The following is a 21,412-nucleotide window of genomic DNA, read 5'->3' as shown; positions in this document are numbered from 1 at the left end:
GTAACTATTCAGGGAGCCAGACTCTTAGTTTCTGGCTTCAGCAAAAAGGTAGAGATAGAAAACCCAGGAGAATGATCTGGCTCGGGAAGGAAGATCCTGAATTCGGATTTGAGCTATTAAACCTGAAGTGTGTATTGGACACACAAGTGGAGTCCAGTGAGCGGTTGTATGCACAGATCTGTAGCTCAGAAAACAGAATCAAGCTGGAAGCCATCATTTCTGACATCAGTTAAGATTTCCCAGGAAGAATATATTGAATGAAAAAGAAGAGTTATATCTTAGTTTAGAAACACAGAATCCAAATATGTATTGAAAATTCCAGATTCAGAAAATTAAATGATTTATGTGGGGCAACTGTGCCCATTTGGAGCAGCAGTTATTCCAACAGGCTATTAATTAGCCTGTGCATGAAACTGGCTTCCTAGTTTTGCCATAGTCTCTCTATTCTATTGGGTGAAGCAACCAGGAACACTGTGGTCTGAGGGGAGAGTAAACACTTCAGAGGTGGAAAGGCCTGGGTTCAGTCCTGGCTTCCTGCTAACATGTGGCCTCCACATAGTCAACCCTCACACACCTGGACAGGGTGACAGGTAGCTGGAGAGTTAAGGGAGACAACGGAATCTGGAGCCCCGAGGGTGCCTGCCACATGGAGGTGCGTCCGTCAATAACCGAGTATCTTCCCTTGTTGTTGAATGGAAATACCACTTCTGTGCTCCCAGAGTCTGCTGGATTGCTTCAGTTTATTTTAAAGTCCTGTGAAATTGGCCTGTCAGTGTCACCTATGACAGGCTTTTGGTTTAGATCTTGGATTTTGACAGGTGCTTGCTAATCATCCATCTGGGAGAGAGTCACTGCTTTGTAAAGCCAGATTTTCCTCAGTTACCTTCGTAGGAAGTTTGCTTAGTAGAGAAAGGAATTCAAGGTGCCCTTAGACTTTTTTTTTTTTTTTAAAGATTGAATAGTGCAAGAGAAGGCCTGTATGCCTGTAACTTCACCTTCCCCAAAATGTGTTTAAGTTGCACTCCCTGGAGACTTCTCCCATTTCAGTCCAGCTACAATAGAGCCTCTATCTGGGCTCAGTTCAGTATTCAGTATTCCAGCAGCATTTCTAAAGACAGGCTTTCTAAATACTGGATTCTTCTCACTGCTAATTGTGTGCTACTCCTTTGTAAGGCAGGTGGAGGGTCAGGGTAGGGGGAGAGCGTGTTGCTTTTGATCAACATTATTTTGTAATCTTTTGCCTCTTTGGAAATAATCGACTGAAGTATTTTCTGGTATTGGTATTTTGTCAGAAAGTCAAAGGGAACTCTTAAGTCCAAGATATTATCCTTTCAATTGGTAGGAGACAGCGTGGACCATAATAATGTTGACAGTGGTTACTTCTGAGGGATGGAATTGGAGATTAATTCTTTGTTTATGTTTTTAGTACTGCACGAATTTTCTACCTGCGCATGTGTCATTTTAGAATCAAAATAAAAATTTTGCTTCCACAAAACTAACTTTTAACACTTCAGTGACAAGATGCACTAACATTATTAACTTCTGATTGGGTCGTCGATTCTTTCATAATCAAATTCCGTCAATCAGATAACTTCAAAGGTTTCAGTCCATGGTATCTATGTGCTTGGTCCAGTATTAGAAAATAAGGAGGAAGAAAAAGACACATATAAGATGGTCTCTTCTTCAGTTTCTTATCTGGAAGGTTACATAGAAGTTGTCTGTGCAAGTCTTTGTTTGCTTATCCGTCAAATGCAGAGTTTTCAGGAAAATTGGAAAAAACATGAAATACACAGGTCACAAAGCCTGACAGCTGGTAGGCTGTCAATAGTGGTAGTTATTATAAGACAGTGGGTTGCAGAGAGTATGTCAGGGATGGAGAAGGGAAATAAACCAATAAAAACTTAATGGAGGAGCGTTGCCTCAAAGGGAGAGATAAAGCATTCCAACAGGCAGTAGACACAGCTATTGTCTGGTGCAGGGAGGCAGTGGAGGCCAGGCCAGTGGAGATTGGCCTGGCTTGAGCAGGCTATTCATGATAGAACGTGAGGGGTGGGCACATTGGTAAGGTTAGGACTCATGATAGAGGCCCTTGAATGCTCAGCTGCACTGAAATATATTAAGTGTTTCCAATTTAATTTTTCTAATTAAAATCTATTGAGGGAGATGGACTGAAACAGAAGTAAAACATACTGCCTGACTACCCTCACCCTAGATGCGTTTGCTCTGTGCTGGAGATTGCATTGACTGGAAGAACAAAACCTACTCTCAGAAAAATGTATCTGAACGTGCTGAACAGGGTGGGTTGGAAGAGGAAGGGCTTTACAAGAATCTAGTACCTTCCCTGACAGAAAATCATAGGGACAGCACTGTACCCTTTCTCTCTAGCCACTCCCCATCTTTAAAGCCATAAAGGCGGGATCTGCTCCTCATTTATCTGGTGTGGTCCCTTGAATATAAATAGGTGTCCAGTCATTGTTAGTTGAATGCATGAGAAAATGAATGAAAGGATCAAGAACATGTGACTATATATTTTCTAGTGGCACTGCTACAGCTTCATATATGACACATGTAATACTCGTGCTGTTCTAATGATACATAATATTTTCCTGAATAACATACAACCAACCAAAGCATGATTATTAATAGCTCTAAATTATACTACTTGAGAAGAGGGGTATTTTTATAGGGAGTGAAAATATGAGTATAGACAAAAATTTCCCTTATTTTTCCTTTCAGGCAGCCAACTCCATTTCTCCTTTAAACACCCAATGATTTGGGGGCAGGCACACCAGGGCTCCCCATGCTGGAGGAAATGTATCTGATAGTGCAGTTCACACCAAGGCAATGGAGTTTAAATAATTTCCTCTTACCTGAAGTCTTTGTCTTATAAAAGACGATTCAGAAGGGACGATTTTGTGTGTGGAAATTTCAGACCCACGGATACTTAGAAGAGAGAATGTTTTTTGAGTAGGAAAGTACCCCTCCAAGGTCCTTGCCTTGCCGCCAGGGACTGACAGTGAGGGAGGTGATGATGGAACCCTTCCTGCAGCTCACAGTGAACTGCTTTTTAAAAAGTGCCTATGTCCGGTTCTGCATATTTTTCTTTCTGGAGTCAGTAATAATTACATGGCAGAGAAAATCAGCTTAGAAAATTTTTATTAACTTATTAACTAAGGATATAATTGGGCCTGGTTTATTCTGAGCTCTACATTCTTTTATACAAAATTGAGTGTTTCTTACTATTATAAAATTATCTGGCTGTATAAGTTAACTGAAGTTCATAAATCAGTCTCTTTTAAACTTTTCAAACCTTCAACCCCTCCCTCACCCCTGCAAAAGGAAAAAGCATTTAACCAGGTTAATTACATGAAAATATTTCTTTAAAAACTGCATCGATATATGGCTTGCAGTTAAAGATGAATCTATAGACCTATAATGGCATTAAACAGGAACTAATATTTGTTGCAAATGATTTTAGAATGAGTGAGAAATTGCTTCACCAAAAAAAAAAAAAAAAATTTTCTCAATGTTTGAACTATTTAGTATTAGGGCTTACAGGTCATTGTTTGATATGAGCAAAACAAATATTTTTGTGCAAATTAACGCTCTAGTTGAATGCTTTGTGAATAAATTGGTATGGGATTCCCTTTCCGCAAATGGCCATGAAGATTAAAAGAAAGCTGTTGTGGAAAAGGATGAAAGCTCTCTCGGTTTTTCCATGCTTCTGGCAATAAGTTTGCAATAAAAAGAATGATTTTTATGAGATTGTATTATTCACAGCAAGGCTAGAGTTGGTGTCACTATGAAAAATTCTTCTTTAGTAGATTCTCTCAGCAGGAATAATAGATCTAAAAGAAAGGAAACAGGAGTTACAAAGAACACTGACTGTTGCCAGTGACAAATTATGTTTGCAAAAATGATGAGCAAGCCCGTTGAAAACTGAGAAATCATTTCAGCAGTAAATCAAAGGCTGATTCTTAAGAGTAGTTCTGAGTTGATGTTCCAAAAAGTTATATTTATATTAGATGTGTGCTGAGTTTTTTAAGTGTTCTGAATAACTAGTTTATATATTAATTCAGCCTTTAGTCTTTTATCTTCATGCTTTGTTACATTCAGTTTAAAATATGTGTAATGTTTTAATGATGAAATTGTACAATATAATTTGGCATTATCAGCAAACACTAATGCGTTGCCTTGTGTTGTATCTGAAGGTTTGCACTGGTTCTGATACAAATTTGTAAAATGCTATGTTCTCTTAAATTAACTGAACCGTAAATGAAGCTGTGCATTTGGGCATAACCTTTTGTGTACAATGTCAGCAGTAGGGGCATAGAATGCATTGAAATACCTCTTGCTATCGTAAAAATCATAACTTAATAAAAGATGGATCTTATAGTACTAGATACTAAGTATGTATCATATATTTTTTAAAAAGCAAAGAAAATTACAAGGATATCATTAGATCAAATGTAATATATGCTATAATTATCTTTATCTTTATATTATTTAAAACTATTCAACACTGGGTCTTTAACTAATGGATTAGTTAAATAAGCTCATTTTGTTTAAAAGTTTATTTTCAATTCTTTCTGGCTTTCATTAAGTGAGACTTTCTTTTCCTCACCCTAAGGTTGAGAGTGTGAATAAAGACAAATATATGTAATATAACCATGTGGTAAAGAACGCATTCATGGTGAGAAAGAAGGAACTCCAAGCACAGTGAAATTGACATATCATATTTATTAACATTGTGCTCACTAAGGAGGAGTTACCTTTATATGATACCTTTGGGATTCTGTGAGCCACACGCTAAATGATATAATGATCTTATTTTTTTAATTAGCACATTTTAAAAGGTATTAATATTATAAGAAAACATTAAAACTTTGAAAAGCATGTTTTCATGCCGTCTTTTAGTTATTAATGATAAGTGTGGGAGTCCCAGAAACTTTTACTTAGTGATCTCAAATATTTACCATAATTTTATGCATATACCAGCACAGAGCTTAAGCACTTCAATTTATTTTCTACCTTAGCATACCATCGTCAGTCACTTTCAGTAAATATCCTCTATTTTATGAATAGTAGTATAAATAGAATCAGATCAAAATAGCTAATATCTTAACGTTTGTTGAAACTCCTGTAATTCAAATCTTGTGTTTCTAATACAAGCACTTAGGTCTCCTAGCTAATATAAACAGAATTCTAGTAAAATCTCTATCACCTAGAAAATCCCCAAAGGATATTATAACATTAAGCATATTAAGGCTGTTTGTTGTTGTTTTTTGTAAATGCCGTATGTGTCTCCACAAGTTGCATCTTATTACCAACTCTGGAAAATAGATGCTGAAAGTCCTCTTTTTGGTTTTTGAAATTCTGTTTTCCTTTCCCATCAGCTTGTATAGTTGTGTCATCCTGTAACTGTAAACAGATACAGATATTTAAATGTTGGCTTAAAATATGTGTTGGCTCCAATGGTACGCTGAGTAGATAATTGAGAGTAAGAATTCAAAGATACATTTGTCCAGGTATGTTTTAATTCCGTAACTTGCACTTCGCACAACTGCCAAACAGAATGGGGCCAATTTCAAAATTCCTTTTGTTTTTTATTGCCTGTGCCTTAGCCACAGGTATCTGCACCACTTTTTTTTTTTTTTTTTTTTTTTTCTGCAAGGAAGCACCATGGTGGGAAGGCCAGGGAAATAGGAGGTCACCAGGTGCACCCTAGCAGAGGTGACAGAGTCTACCAACAGTTGCCAGTGTGGAGATGCTACAAACTATTACCCCCCGCCCCCAATCTCCAGGAGTCAGGGGCTTGCAGAGGGTCCATGATGCTGGTGAAGCTGGGCAGAAGGACACCTAGCAGCACTTAAGCTCTCTGTGAGGTCTATTTGAAAGCACAGTGAGGCCTGGGACATGCCCTGAGAAAGCACCGTAGAATCACACTGTTCTGCATCAGTAAGTATAAATACACAGTACATCAGTTGGGCAGTCTCCTTTACAGAGAAAAACATGCAAGTAAAAGCTCAGTTCCTGCAAATTTACTAATTCACGGACATAATTTCTTTACCACAGAGCCCACACTTGACATACCAAATCGAATTGTCAGTTTGTTAGAAGCTGGTTTCTTCAAGTCTCTCCCATCAACTGGCTTCTTCCTTGACTACCCCTCTCCCTCTTTAGAACTTCTAAATCACAGGGAAGTTCAGAAGATGTCCCATTTTACTTACTTTTCCAAATTAGTTATGAAAATATCTGGAGAGTCGGGAGTTATTTCAAAAAGCCATCATGGAGACCATTCCCTTAATGCCTTTGTTACTCAAACACTGGTCGCCCTCTAAGGCATTTTGTGTAATTTTCTGTGAGAAAGATGGTAGTATGGATTGGTCCACAGACAGATATGCATTATTTTTAAGTGCTGCAGATGGTTTGACAAAATTAGCTTTCAGACAATTTGTGTGAGTTTGTCACTAAAGTACTAGAACTACCCATGTCCCATGTATACATAAACAATTTCATGTTTAAAAATAAGAGGAATACTTCTTTTTAGTGGCTTATAGATGTCAAAGGTATCCAGAAAGTATCTAAATTGTTCAATAGGCAAGATAGAGCCATGGATCTAATTGTCTAATCACAGATGGGAGGGGACAAAACCCAGTGATCACTTCTTATGCCTTGGCCAGCTCCAGCTGGTCTCAATAGGCACTCTGATGTAAAGACACAGTGAAAACAGCTAGTTCTCTGCTAACTTTTATCTTTCCATTTTTGCTTTGTAAAGGAAAGTAGTGAAAGTATTGAAACAATTAGTGGGCAGTATGGTGTTAGTTTTCTGATGGTAAATTTGGAGGATTTGGGCTTGTGTAACTCAACTTCTCCAAAGACACGTTGTAACTGTTTCATATTGTTCCCTTTTATGACATCCAAACTGCCTCAGAGTCTTCCCAGAGTCTCTGTTTATTCAAGGACTTCGGGTTTACTTTAAGTTTGTATTTCCAGTTTCACGTTCAGAGTATAGAGCATCAGTGTCCTGGCTGTTACGTCACTCTGTTGGCGGAGATAGTAAGGCTCATTGTAACTGTCTTAATTCTCTTTATTAATTTTCCTAAACTAGCTTGAATTGTATGGTGTATTTTTACATAATTATGGTACAAGTGAAAGGCTTGGGGGAAAGTACAACCACCACAGTATCAAAGCAGAATAAATATTTGCAGAAAAACTCTGCCATAACTTAATATTTTGCATATGAGCCCCTGTACAAAATCTGAGTTATTCCCAGGGGTTGGTCCAAAAGAACATGTCTGTGGCCCAGCCGTAGAAGGCCAGAGATGATGATGGATCAGAAAAGGGTCAGCTTGAGTCTCGATGCCAAGAATAATGTCAGAAGGGACCAAAAAGGCAGAATAACAGTGCAACCAGGGTTCTAAGAGCGAATGTGCATTCTCCACATGGCTGTGAGATTGTGCCCCATGCAGTTTTCTGCCCGCTCCCTATACCTACACCAGAACTGGGATTCAGGACTTCGTGTGTTGGCAGTTTCCCCAGCCATCCGTGTGAGCATTTTATAATCCAGCTCCGTGAGTAGTTACATGACTGTGAGCTGAGGGCCAGCAGTCACTGAAGCTTTTAATTTTATTTATTTTACTCCTCTGTGAAGCATGGGTGATGTCACATAAGGGGAAGCCTGGTGAAGGTAGATCATGGTCATTTCATTTTTGATATTTACTGAAAGATGCTTGTAGGAGCCTGTTGTGGAAGAGCAGAGGTTTGCGGGCTGGTACCTGCGGGCACAACACAACCTCTGACTGGTGCCATTTGCCCTCATTTCAGCTTCCCCTGCTGTGACAGTGGCCTAATCCATGTTCCTGGGCCCTCACTCTTCTATTTAGGACATGCTGTGGCAATGTGACATGCTAAAACCTATGCCCTCGCCACCTGCAGTTGTACTCTTTACCCTCTACACCTGGCAGAGACCCAATTACCACAATGGCTCTCTTTCCAGTAGCATTTTCCTTTGAAATGCAGTCATTTAAAGGCCTGCTGATGGCATAAAGGGTTGGAGTTTGCGCTATAGGATGGTGGATCCGCATCCATGCTCCAGACAAGGAGAGGGGTCCATGACCACAGACACAGAGCATGGGTGTAGGAGTGGGGCAGATGGAGCTGCAGTCCCTTAAGCTCAAAACAACTTTGAAGCCCCAAAGGACCTAGGTCACAACCAGTGTCTAGAGTGAGAAGTTGTCTACAATGTGTGAAATTGGGGAGCCTGGGAAGAAACGGTAAGTTGAAGGTCAAAGACATAAGCATCGCAGCATTTCTCTCACATTATTTAACTTTTCTGAATCTTCACTTTTCATATCTGTAAAATGGATTATAACATTAAATAATATTGCATTTTCACCATAAATTCAACTTAAGAACTAGGAGTCTGTGTAAGTGAGAGAAACAGCGCTTGCCTCTGCAGGAACTCCACAAGTGTAAGGAATGCCTCCTGCAGAAGCCATTGCTGTGGGGGAAGGAAGAGTATCCTCTACCAGGAATACATAGTGTCAAGATGTGATGCTTTGGTAGTCAGATATCAAGGGGTGGTGCATCTCTTGTGTCTTAGGTCTTCTGAAGAGAGAGAGACCAAGCTCAGGCTGGGAACAGTGGGCTGGATGCTTTAGCAATATCCAAGTTTGGTAATTAATTGTAAAATTTTTCTAGTGGAGGATAATTAAACATTGCCTTGCACTGGCCCTAGTTGTTTCATATAATCTGTGTGACGTGACTCTGTTACCAGAGGCAAATATCTGAGTCACATGGCACCAAATATGTTACCAGTGAAAGGTAAGAATTGAGGTTGCTGTTACCAGCAGCGAGTCCCTGTGGGTCGGCATCAACCTCAATTCTCACCTCCTCAAAAGAAAGAATTCAACTGAGGGGCATAAGGCAGAAAAAGAGACTGAGGCAAGTTTCAGAGCAGGAGTGGAAGTTAATTGAAAAAGGCTTTAGAACAGGAAAAAAGGAAAGTACGCTTGGAAGAGACCCAAGCAGGCATCTTGGTCAAGTGCAGAGTTTGACCTTGATCCTAGGACTTTGTATGATCTCCCCGTTCCCATGCTTCTTCCCTTAGTGTGGGCTGCCCACATGCACACTGCCCTCTTACCCTTGGGAAGTGAGCATGCACAGTGTGTTTAGGAAGCTGCACACATGTCCATCTGAGGCTTTCTTCCCTTTTCCAGTGGAGCACCCCCAGAAGGTTATACTCTGCCATTTGGAAAATTGCTTCTCCCTGGTGCCTGCATTCAGTTAACACTTACTGCAACATGTGTGGACCATCAGGAAATGGCCTCTCCTGCACTGGCTGCCAATTTATCACTTTTAGAGAGACAATGTGATAATTGCCAAACCATCGCCCGACATGCCTAGCTGATAAGGGAGAGTCCTCTGCTGCCCCCGCCCATGCCTAACTGCCTGTATCAGATATATGTGTGAGAATTGGCTAAACAGAAATATTAATTATATATTCCTCTATTGTTGATTTGTTTCTTAGCCCTTATGCAAACATGTTGCTGAATTTGACATCCCTTGGGAATGCCATTAACAAAAAATTACTCTTTCCCCACGCCTTGATCCCTCTCCAACTCCTCATATCAGTTCTCACATCTGTGACTTGGGGGTGAAAGAAACATGTCTTCAAGAGGCTTCCCCCTCACCTCTCTGAGGCCTGGTCACCAAGCCCCACCAGAGTTTCTCTGCACCTTCCCTACCCCACCCCACCACCATTTGAAGGTAGAGGTCTGGCATGGGTAGTCTGGGACCAAAAAGCTGTTTTGTTCCTGTCACCACATCTCTATCTTTAGGAACCATCTCCAGTAGGCCACCATTTTATTGGTTTGCTGGTTTCAATCACAAAAGCCACAAAGGACAAGCGGTGGACCAAGCTGTCCCTCCTGATCTAGCAAAATATAATTTCAATTCTTCAGACCTTTGCAACTCTCTTTGGCTAAATAGAGTGCAGGACACTGTTCATTTGGATCCTAGGGAAGTTCTGCAGGATTTGCCTCAATTTTAATTGTCACATGTGTAGTTAGTTAACTTCTCTCTTTCCTCCTTAACTGTGTAAGTGCCTTGAGGGCAAGGACTGATAACGTGTCCACTGCTTCCCTGGCAAAGCCTGATCCTTCCTGGGATCTGCAGGCACAGAGAACTCTTCCCATCCCCTGCTCTCTCCTGGCTTCTTCCTCCTACCTCCTTACACTAGGGTTCTCCTGCCTCTGGGCCTTTGAACTTGCTCTTTCCTTTGTCCCAGACCCACTTGGCATTGTATTTCTCCCTCACCTACTGTATTTTGTTTCTTTAGTGCTTACCACTATCCAGCAGATGTACGTTTTACATGTTTTCTTATGTGTCTCTCCCAGTAGAATGTTAGTTTCAAAGCAGTAAGGACTTTTGTCTGCTGTATTAAGTGCTGTATCATTAGCATCTAGAACAGCACCGGGAACACAGCAGCCTCTTAATAAATAATTTGTCACATAAATGAATGACCACCTTTCTAAGCTAAAGCATCCATTAGTTTAGTGTGAGTGCAGAATCTTCCAGGAGCCCTTGAAATCACTACCTCTGTCTTCCCTGAAGTCTCAGACCAGATCCCCAAACACAGCAGGGATCCCTTGGGTATCTCAGACCCTTCCACTACAGATTAGCCTGTAAAATATGCAGAACTGGCAGTGGCCCCTAGAAATGTGAATGCTGCCCCAAGACTTGGATTTAATAATGATTTCATCACCTTAAAAGTCTATCACATATTTTTGGTTGTCTATTTCAAAGTACATTTTCAGCACATTTAGTCTGTTTTTGGAATAAAAACTTATTTTCCAATATAATTATGTATGTTCTGTACTCTCTATATTGAGCACCAAATTGGGGTTTTTAGGAATATATTTGGCACCTGGAACTATATTAAGCTTCCATTTTTGTCTTTGTAGATTCTTCCAGGGGGACTTATTTTAAACCTGGTTGCTGCTGTTGGTTCAGGGGGCCCCGAGCCCCTTCTGCCTAAGCCATGGACTCTGAAATCAGGCCTGCTCCCTCCCCCTCAGTTATCTCATTGTCTGGGTTTAAAACAAATTTGGAAGCTAAAAACAACCATGTCCAGAAGGCAAAAATTAGAACCTAAAATTCAGCTCTAAGATGACGAACAAAAAGCTATAGATGGTGTCTGAGAAATGGGAGAAGGCAAGTTTCTCCCCACGGAAGAGGCTGTTTCAGGAATCTGATGGGAGGCAATTTGTTTCTCATTTGAGAGCTAATGGACTTATTGTGCAGTTCTCCTGTGGAATATTGCAATATCTTAATATTCCCCATTCTTTTAAGAATTAAACTTGTTAAGTAAACATCAAGATAGTAATATTATAGTTTCTCATTAAGATTTAAAACAATTTTTTAAAAACATACTTTTCAAGACATTTTGTGTCATTATTTGTAGGTTCTCACAAAGACACAGATAATGAACCCTTAGTATATATTTTATGTGTTCGAAGTTTGTGCAATATAGTATTTTTCTATTGTTCATTAAGAGAATTAAGCAGCAATTACAGAGATGCATTTTACATAGACATTTTAATGATTTTTTTCATTCCCAGAGGTGCTAATGAGGCCCTTTAAAAATTACTCTTGATTTTTACATGTCATTTAATTAAAATCATTCTACAGAAATTCTCCTGAGAAAGAATGGGGATTTCCTTGTTGTCACTACACCAACCTTTTGCTTTAATCAAGTCACTATGAAGTGAGTTTGCTATCTGCAGGTAAAAGCTTGAAGGTGTTGACACTAAGAGCTAAGCTAGAGACTGAACAATACTTCAAATGAAGTCCTCAGCCTGGGAACAAAACATTTTAAATGAAGCTAGCAGGAGAAAACAAATACAGGATGTGGAAGAACAATAGCAATAATGGAGTCATTAACAGTTGTTAGAAGATAACTGACTTTTCTGTTAGTAATGAAGATTTACAGCTAAATTAGTTTAAGAAAAGCATCTTAACACCCTGCTTTTTCAAAAAAACTCTTCCCACCCTTAGAGATAACCAGGGATTTCTAGGCCAGCTTTGATTCCTTGAATTAAACTCTTTTGAACATATATTTTCCTCTTCTTCTAGTTCCTCAACTTCCTCCTCCTTTCTGTTCATTCTCCCAAGAGAGAAAATTTCTCCAGCATGGTGCTGTGGCCTTCCTCTTTTCCCCCAGCCCTGACACTAAGCACACACTCTAAGGAAGTTTACCAACAACATAAAAATTGCATATCTGGTTAAATATCAGAAATTTCTACTCATGATTTAGTAACTCTTTAAACCTCAAGTAGATTGTTGAAAACACAAGCAACCATCATTCATCTTCTAAAATAAGATTACATTAATAAATGAGAAGTTCCCAACCACGTCTTCCAAGAATGACCTATTTTTAAAATGTTAAATTCACAGTCAGCATGTGAGGGCTCCTAGACCTGCTTTTCCTTTTCTTTATCTGAGGTTATGGACCTCAGGAGAGCAGGGGAGGGTTACAAGGTCAAAGTCTTTTCCTCCTTGGAACTTGCTGCTTGCTGGGAGAGGGCTGCCTGGAAAATAGATGCTTTAGAGGAGAGGTTGGGGGTCACGATTTTAATTCTGTTAAGGAACAGCTGGTTTAAGTTTCTTTCCACTTCTATCTCCTCCTCCCTTCCTCATAAATCCATGGAGAGAGAAGAGTTTGTTCACTAGGAACTGGCAACATAAAAATATACCTTCTATTATTATAGTGCTTTCTAAGTGTCATCTTTGTTATGAAGTTGATTCTAAGTGCTAGAGAGGGGCTAGAGTTTATGAAATTAACTCTATCTGAAACATGACCAGAGTTTCAGTCAAAAGAACCCTTTAAAATACAGGATGCGTGCCTGGAAATTTCTTTTAATAATATTTTTAAACTAAAATGTTAATAGAAATAAGTACAATAAAGGATTCTGGAGTATTTGGAGCCCGACTGCAAAGAGAGGAACATGACTGGAATATGAAAGCAGCCAAGTGGGGGTGTTATGTTTCTGGACTAGAGTCATTGTCTGCCTCCAAATTAATATGCTTTCATTCATTCAACAAATGTTTATCGAGTGGCTGTTCTTCCCACAATTCGTCTGGGGATATGGTGGCAAGATATATGGGTGCTCCAATGTGTCTGCAAACAGGTACAGAAATGTTAACTGGGTCCAATAGTGCTTTAGCCCATAAGCATGGCTTCCTTTTCTAAATAGTTTACTCAGTTTGGGATTTAAACATCAGGTCTTACTCAGTTTGGGATTTAAACATCAGGTCTGTTCAAAATAACATTATGCCATAATGTAAATCTAATACATAAGGTGAATATGTAATAGTAAAATAACACTAAAAATGTAATAAAAAACAGTTAAAAAGCACATGGTTTGATTATTTTTATTTAGGTTTTGAAGTCTCCCATGGTTTTTTATCCTGCACATGTGTATACACACACACACACACACACACACACACACACACACACGCAGAATAAAACTCAGATCTCTCAAATAAATGGAAACCAGTAACAGACTTTTTCTGTCTGGGCTCCTCAGCATACTGGCCTCAGGCTGTGTTGGTGTGTGGCTCAACAGCAATCAGAGGTCATAATTTCATTGGCAGTTAGCATCAGGTTTAATTTTTCTAGCATGTTACATTTACCAAAATGTCTGGTTTCAGTTATGCTTAGGCACTGAGTGAATCAGCTCTGAGCAGCACGATGGCTTAAGGTACCTGAGGTTTATGGAACACATATGCTAATTGTTTTCAATCACTTTCCTTTCTAAACACAAAAATGTGTTTTCTGAAGCTGAATAGCAGTAGTCCTTAACCACATTGCTTCTTTCTTATAGGAGAGGACCCTAAGTAGGTAAAAATGTCAATTTTACAAGACTGCCACCTACTGATTGACATAGTTAAAAAAAAAAACACTCCAATTAAGGTGCTTTTAAAAATAGCTATATATGGTTTTTCAAAACAAACAAAAATTTAGGTGCTCTTAAAAAATTGACATGTATCATTTTAATTGCATTTTAGGAATGTGACCAAGTCCATATAGATGATGTTTCTTCAGATGATAACGGACAGGACCTAAGGTGAGCAGCCTTGAACGTGAAGTGACCTTTTATAGTTTAATTGCTTACCTAATTAAGATGAACTTTCTGTTTGGTTAACTTTGGGCTTTTCTTGCATCTAAATAGCACGTATAACTTTGGAACAGATGGCTTTCCTGCTGCAGCAACCAGTGCTAATTTATGCTTGGCAACTGGTGTACGGGGCGGTGTGGACTGGATGAGAAAGTTGGCCTTCCGCTACAGACGGGTAAAAGAGATCTACAACACCTACAAAAATAATGTTGGAGGCAAGTGATCACCACCAGTGTCTCAGCGGGTTAAGACAGTCTAGATACAATTCCAAAAGTACTGTACACTTCTGTGTCACACTGCTTTGAATATAATAGCCTTTTTTTAGGACAGTTTCATCTCACTGGCCATTACTCTGCGGTGATTTCGTGACAGAAATATTGGACTGGAGCCAGCTGCCCTGGCTATTCTAGTCTAGTCCTGTCTGTTACCTTGTGATATGACCTGGGGCAAGTATCTTGACCTCTCTGACATTCAGTTGTCCTTTCAAGGAAGGATTAGCAACCTTCGAAGAATTAGCGACCTCTGTCCAAATCACAAGATGGGTTGTAAATCTTCTACCAGCTAAATACTTGGATTAGTTTGAATCTTTTGACTTTGGTTCATAATGGCTTTAGCATAAAATGTTCAGGAGTGAGGTTGGTTTCCTGCAGGGCTATATCCAGATGCTTAAATGATACTGTCAAGGAAGCCTGTGCTTTCCTTTGAGTAAGCTCCTTTTAGGTCAGTCCCTCCCAAGAGGTGGCAAAATGACCACCCGTAGATCCAGCTTTATACTCTACCAGTAGTTTGGCACCTTTATGGAGGGAGGGAGAGAGATCTTTTCCAATAGATTTAGCAAAAGTTCCAAGATGGACTTCCAGGGGCCAAGCAAATGCTGAACACCTACCCTGGGAGCCAGAAGGTAGAGTCAGCTCTGCCCAAACTAGTTAGAGGAATGGGAGAGAGTAGGTTCCCCAAAAAGAAGAGCTGACTTTTATAACCAAATAAATACTTTGATTGAATGATACTATGTGAAACATACTTTGTATATTATAAAGCTTGAGAGTGGTATTCATAGTACTCCTTAAATGTTTCTTATTTATAAAGTCAAAGCAATATGTTGGTAAGGAAGTAGTTCATCACGTGCTTTTGATCCTCAGGTCTGCTTGGTCCAGCTAAGAGGGAAGCCTGGCTGCAGTTGAGGGCCGAAATTGAAGCCCTGACTGACTCCTGGTTGACACTGGCCCTGAAAGCACTCTCACTCATTCACTCCCGGTGAGGCTCTCTGTTGGACCTTTGCCAGGAAATGGGCAATGCTCGTGCTTGTTCATTTTGGAGATTTATTTTTCAAGTGTTTTTTTCTCTTTCTGTTGTCATAGGACAAACTGTGTGAATATTTTAGTAACAACTACTCAGCTCATCCCAGCATTGGCGAAAGTCCTGCTGTATGGATTAGGGATTGTATTTCCAATAGAAAATATTTACAGTGCAACTAAAATAGGTGAGCTGCTTTTTCTTTTTTTTCTTTATAGCAATCAGCTCTTTTCCTTCAGGATAATAAAAATGAAAGGCAATAAATGAAACTTTTTTTCCAGAATGCTACATAGATCAAAAAAATAGAATAATTTAACCAATTTGTCAAACTGGATTTAGACATAAGAGAGACATACAGCATAATCCATGTAGCTGATGTCATAAAATTTTACTTTACTGGCTAATGTTAAGAACAAGGCATTTTAGGTAGCGTAACAGCATAGATTCTGGATTATCATACTTTTGTCCTTTTAGGCAACATTAACAAAAATATCTGATTTTCTAAGCTAACACAAACAATATAGAATTATGCAAAGTAGAAATGAAACAACTCTAATAGATTTATTACTAGAAATGTTTGTTTTTTAATTCAATATGTATAATTGAGTTTCCATTTTTATTGTGGACATGAAAAAGCTGCTTGCATGAAAGAAACAGTTGGGAGGAAAAGACTTATGGAATTTATTTAGAATATAAATCAAGGCAGAATCAATATAGGGATTAAAAAATACATGACTCTTGTTCTCAGGGGAAGCAGACAGTTACAAGAGTATGCAAATGAGCATTTTTTAGTTGTCTACTAGATACCCCAAACTGTACTAAGCATTTTACATTTAAAGCCAATCTTTATAAATCTTTCCATTTTACAAATGGGGAAACTAAAGCTCAGAGACTTAAGTAAATTGTTGCAGTCAATAGCTCACAAACCCAAGGGTCAAGCTTCATGTCTCTCTGATTCCAAGGTCTAGACTCCTTGCTGTATCCTAGAGGGTCCTTCTGCTAAGTGCTTGAATGTGCACATAGCTGAGGAAGCATTCACTCCCACCCAGGAAGAGGCTGAGGCAAGTGTCTGTGAAAGCTAAAGGGAAGGAGTGACATTTGAGCTGGGTATAGTAGAGCATGTAAGAGTTCACCAGATAGATGGACTAGTGATAACAATGCAAAGAGACAGAGAAATTAAATTGTGTTCCCTGCTGAGGGACTTGTGAGTGGCCCTGGATAGCTAGTGTGCTGTGCTCATTAAAAGCCAAAGCTGGAAAGGTATACTTGGGTCTAGGCATAAATGGCCTTGTATGTCACCGTAAGGAGATGAATGCTGTTTTAGTCCAGGGGAAGAGGTATGAGCATTCTAGCAGGTGGCAAGAAGCCTGTCTTTGGCTGCTCAACTCCATATAATCAAAGGGCCAAAAATGGAATCCTTATAGGTCTAACTTCCATCTGCCTGCAATTTTACACTTCCTGTCCTTCTCCTTCAAAGCATTTATTACATGATTACTAAAGAATTACTTTTATAATTATTTGTTCATAGTATGAATTCCCCACCATACAGTAATATTCTTGAGGACTGGGTTTGTCTCTCTTGCTCATCATAGTTGCTGCAACACCCATTACACATTAGGTATTCAATAAATGCTTATTGAATGAATGGCTGAATAAATGGCCATTGTTTTTGAAGAAGGCTGACACAAGATTTATTTTAGACACCTGAGTCAATAGTGGCACAATTAACTGATGGGGAAATCAGGTGATTTTAGAAGTTAACTATTAGTTTTTATCAGTGTTGGGTTGGAAGAGATCTGATGGAGTCTTCAATTAATGGCAGAAAGGAAGCACCATGGACACACACAGCAGGATGCTGATGGGATTCATCCAGTGTAACCTTTCAAGTTAGAAATACATAGCTGGAGTTTGAGAATGACTACTCTTTCCAAGAAGGGCCAAGAACAAATTGTTGGAAAATACCTGTCAAAAAGAAAAAAATATATCAAATGGAATAAAATTCCTAGTAGTCCATTAAAACCAAAGCAGCATACAGTTTAAGTCACATGTTAATTCTATATTCATTGATATCAATAAAGAGGAATTATAATTATATTGTATTTTGTAAACAGGGATTGTGGAAAAGGTTTACCAGCACATGACATTGGAACAAATGGCAAAGCAGCACATAGTACAGAAGTGGGTAGAGCTTAGCTTCTCAGAAAGAAAGTACAAATAGTGTGTTATATAGCATGTGCATAGAAGTCTAATTCCAAGAAATTTAAAAATGGTAATAGGAAATTACAATCTAGTAAGCATTTTTTAAATGGGAATTTTGTTTAAAATATTAGGCTTTAATTTTTTCAATACAAAGTAACAATTAGAATAAAAAATATGTGGTGGTAGAAGTAGGATTTCACCATCAAATAAGATATATGTGGGGATCAATGCAGAAAACCCAGTAACTTTTTTGATTTTGTTTGTTTTTTGACATGAAGTTTCATTCTGTCACCCAGGCTGGAGAGCAGTGGCAGAATCTTAGCCCACTGCAACCTCTGCCTCCTGGGTTCAAGTGATTCTCCTGCCTCAGCCTCCTCAAGTAGCTGGGATTTACAGGCACACACCACCACGCTTGGCTAATCTTTGTAGTTTTAGTAGAGTTGGGGTTTCTCCATGTTGGCCAGGCTGGTCTCGAACTCCTGACCTCAGGTTATCTGCCTTGGCCTTTCAAATTGCTGGTATTACAGGCATGAGCCACTGCACCTGGCCCCAGAGATTTTTATTGTAGGCAAAATGCTATAGTCATGGGAGATGGCTGATGGACCATTTGGCAGAGCTATGATGACAAAATGGACTCATCAAAATGAATACTTCACATAAAACTAATAGTTAACTTCTAAAATCTAAGCTTCATTTTTGTAGCTTTTAGAACTAAATTGTGAAAAATTTTACATGACCGCAAATTTGCAATGAACCCGATAGGAGATAGTATATAGGCAAGGATTTTTTTGTTTACCACGCCTTCACCTTTAAATAACATTGAATTTACCTTCCTTTTATCCACAAGAGGGAAACTTTGCAAAAACACATGAGCATTTTTCCGTAAGGAGGGAAAAATGTTTCATGACATCTATGTTTTGGGTTGTATATTTTTTGCAGTGAGCACTGTAATTTGTATTTGTTTTTTAAAGTGATTTAATATTTCAGAGTTTAGTGGACAACTAAAGAGGCATTGACATTGCATCCTTTGAATAAGGCTAGCTCCATTTTATTGTGTCAGATGCAAACTAGAGATTTTAGTGCAAAATACAAATATAAAGCAGACATTTGTTTAAGCAAACAAGCAATTTGTTCATGTGTATATCTGATCCTTATTTGAAAGAGGTGCAGGCTCGCTCAGCCATTCACATTTGAAAACTATAAACTGTCCCATTGTCCATTAAAATGACCCTATTGGCAGCCCAAGACTTGGAACACCAGTTTCTTCTCTGAGAAGAAACAATGCCTTGCATTAACTCAGGGGATGTGCTGACAGTGTGGCCGCCATAGGAGCCCAAACTAAGTCATGACATGGGAAAGATAATAGACAGATAAGGGTATTCTGTTACCTTTATTCCACTTTTCCTCCAGGAAAGTGCTTCATTGAACATTAGATGCCTGGGTAGGGCAGGCACCATCTTGCTTAGTACCTCAAATTACCTGACATTGATTTTGGAAAGAGTTTTGCAAGACTACATCAGGCTTTCAGGGTCTTTAATTCAACCTGAAAATGAAAGAATAAGCTAATTTCAGTGTTGGTGTTTTCTTGCTAGAACAAAAACAAATCCAGTTTTTTTGTTTTTTTAAATCATTCTCCATAGTCTTTGGATCAGATATTTTCAGAGTTAGATATATTACAACACGTTTCTTAAATCAGGTTAAAATATGTTACTAGAATTGCCTATGTTTGATCTCAGCTTTTTGGGGGGAAAAAAAGTCCTACTGAAAAACAGTACTTCCCCCCCGCCCCTGCCAATTGCAATGGTGTGATTGACTAGGTCCCACTTTTTAATAAATGAATCCATTGGAAAAGAGTATTTAACTAATCAGTTTCCAAAGGACAGGACACCACATTGCTGATTAATTTCATTTGTAATTTATTTTGCTGTGGCACATACAACCCCAGGGGCATAAAAGCACTCCTTTTAGGTACACAAGTGGGACAGTCAAATCAGAGCATGAGGAAAGCATGTTCTACAAAACGTTCAAGCTCTGTCACACTAGGTTGCCCAAACTTCACATTTTCTATGATTTACTTGTGTTCATTAGGAAAAGAAAGCTGTTTTGAGAGGATAATTCAAAGGTTTGGAAGAAAAGTGGTGTATGTTGTTATAGGAGATGGTGTAGAAGAAGAACAAGGAGCAAAAAAGGTGAGTGTTCCTAGATGATGAATCTTGTCTCATTTATTTTTTTAGTCCTCAAGATTCTCATAACTGCATCATTTAAGCAGGTTCCATTTCTGTGAAACATACGATGAATATGTGCAGCACTATAAGCACTGAACAGGGTAAAGAAGCATTCAATAAATATGGACTGATCTTTCTGAATAGCAGTGTGCACAAGCTCAAGGGCCACAAGTGGTGTTCATAGAAGGTAGACTTAGGGAGCAGAACTGAAGTGTAGCTGTCATATAGAGCAGAGATAACACATGTGCCACCAGGACCTTCTCTGTTTCCATGGCAGACATGCCAGGTGGTTCAAACCTTGTTACCTGAGCCTGGACACAGACTAAGAACCTTTCAAACAGCCTTCAAAAAGTCTCTACTAGTTGGTCAAAGCTGGCTTGGAAGATAAAACTATCTTCTTCCCCAGAGGACTCTATATCTTCTTTTTATCATGAGAGCCTACCTCTTTCTCTCAGGGCAGGGGGAAGGGAGTGGGCCCAACTATAAATCTCTTGGCTCCCACTTTGCCCATTGCACTTTGTTATATTCTTCTGAATCTCTGCGGGTGTAATTCTATCATTTCTCTGAGCAAAAGCTTTCTTGTTGTGCCTCTCATTGCGTTTTTTAAAGCTGAGGACCACCTTCCTTAGCCTGGCACTCAAGTGACTCCACAACCTGCCTTTCTGATCTGTCTCCCGCTGGTACCTTACACTGTAGTCGTATCAGTCTACTCAGCTTTCCTTGCCCAACAGCTTCTCCTTGCTGTTGTCTCTCCTTGGAATGATCTTTTCCCTAATATTCCTTTCTGTCATTGTCTTACTCATTTGCAAAATTGAATTCATGTACTACCTTTTCTGTTCTGTTTTTAAGAGATCAAATATAGTCATGCTCCCTTACATTTTAACTGAAGGTGCTGTAGTGGGTAACTAGCTTGGATTCTTCAGCCAGACAGCATGGGTTTTTGAATTATAACCCTGCCACTTACTCTTCCTGTGACTTTGAACAAATTCTTAACCCTTGTTTCCCTTTCCTTGTCTATAAATGGAGATGGTAATAGCACTTACCTCATTGGGTTATTTTGAGGAATGGATTTAGGTAAGATATAACTCCCATAACATAGGGCTTGATATGTATAAAGTACACAAAAAATGGTAGCTGTTGTTTTTTATGTGCCTGTTTCAGCAAGAAAAAAATGTGAGCTTCACAGATTCAGGAATCTTATTTTGCTTGGTTTGTTGTTTGAGACTGTCTTCAAAATATTTATAACTCCCTAAATCTTTACATAGTTGTACTCTAAATGTTTCTTGAATTTAAGGACATTAAATATTTTATGGGGTGAACCAAGAGCATAATTTTCCATTCCCTTCCTTACATACTCACTCATAGGAATCCATGTGTATTTCCATAAATGATACAGTGTTTCAGCTCTTCTGGAATATTCCAGCATATAAAGAAATAGCATATAAAGCCACCAGATTATAGATGCAGCACTGAGCCTAAGTATGACACATGGCCATCCTTCTTACAGGC

General features: G+C 39.0%; 1 protein-coding gene across 10 annotated transcripts in view; it reads left to right on the top strand.

The window, feature by feature from the left end:
- The window catches only part of EYA1 (EYA transcriptional coactivator and phosphatase 1), a 339,983-nt gene that overhangs the window by 309,634 nt on the left and 8,937 nt on the right, over window positions 1-21,412 (top strand). For all 10 annotated transcript variants that reach the window (XM_032296318.1, XM_032296321.1, XM_032296319.1 and 7 more), the window contains 5 exons: window positions 14,077-14,135; window positions 14,241-14,401; window positions 15,326-15,440; window positions 15,545-15,666; window positions 19,767-19,867. In XM_032296318.1, the coding sequence (XP_032152209.1) occupies window positions 14,077-14,135; window positions 14,241-14,401; window positions 15,326-15,440; window positions 15,545-15,666; window positions 19,767-19,867 (558 nt within the window). The remainder of the gene's footprint in view (window positions 1-14,076; window positions 14,136-14,240; window positions 14,402-15,325; window positions 15,441-15,544; window positions 15,667-19,766; window positions 19,868-21,412) is intronic.

This window comes from Sapajus apella, unplaced genomic scaffold (genome assembly GCF_009761245.1).
Source record: "Sapajus apella isolate SASKATOON/1434 unplaced genomic scaffold, GSC_monkey_1.0 scaffold35, whole genome shotgun sequence".
In the NCBI taxonomy this organism is placed as follows: Eukaryota; Metazoa; Chordata; class Mammalia; order Primates; family Cebidae; genus Sapajus; species Sapajus apella.
The sequence above is the reverse complement of the archived record's forward strand: the minus strand, read 5'-3'. Positions and strand labels throughout refer to the sequence as shown.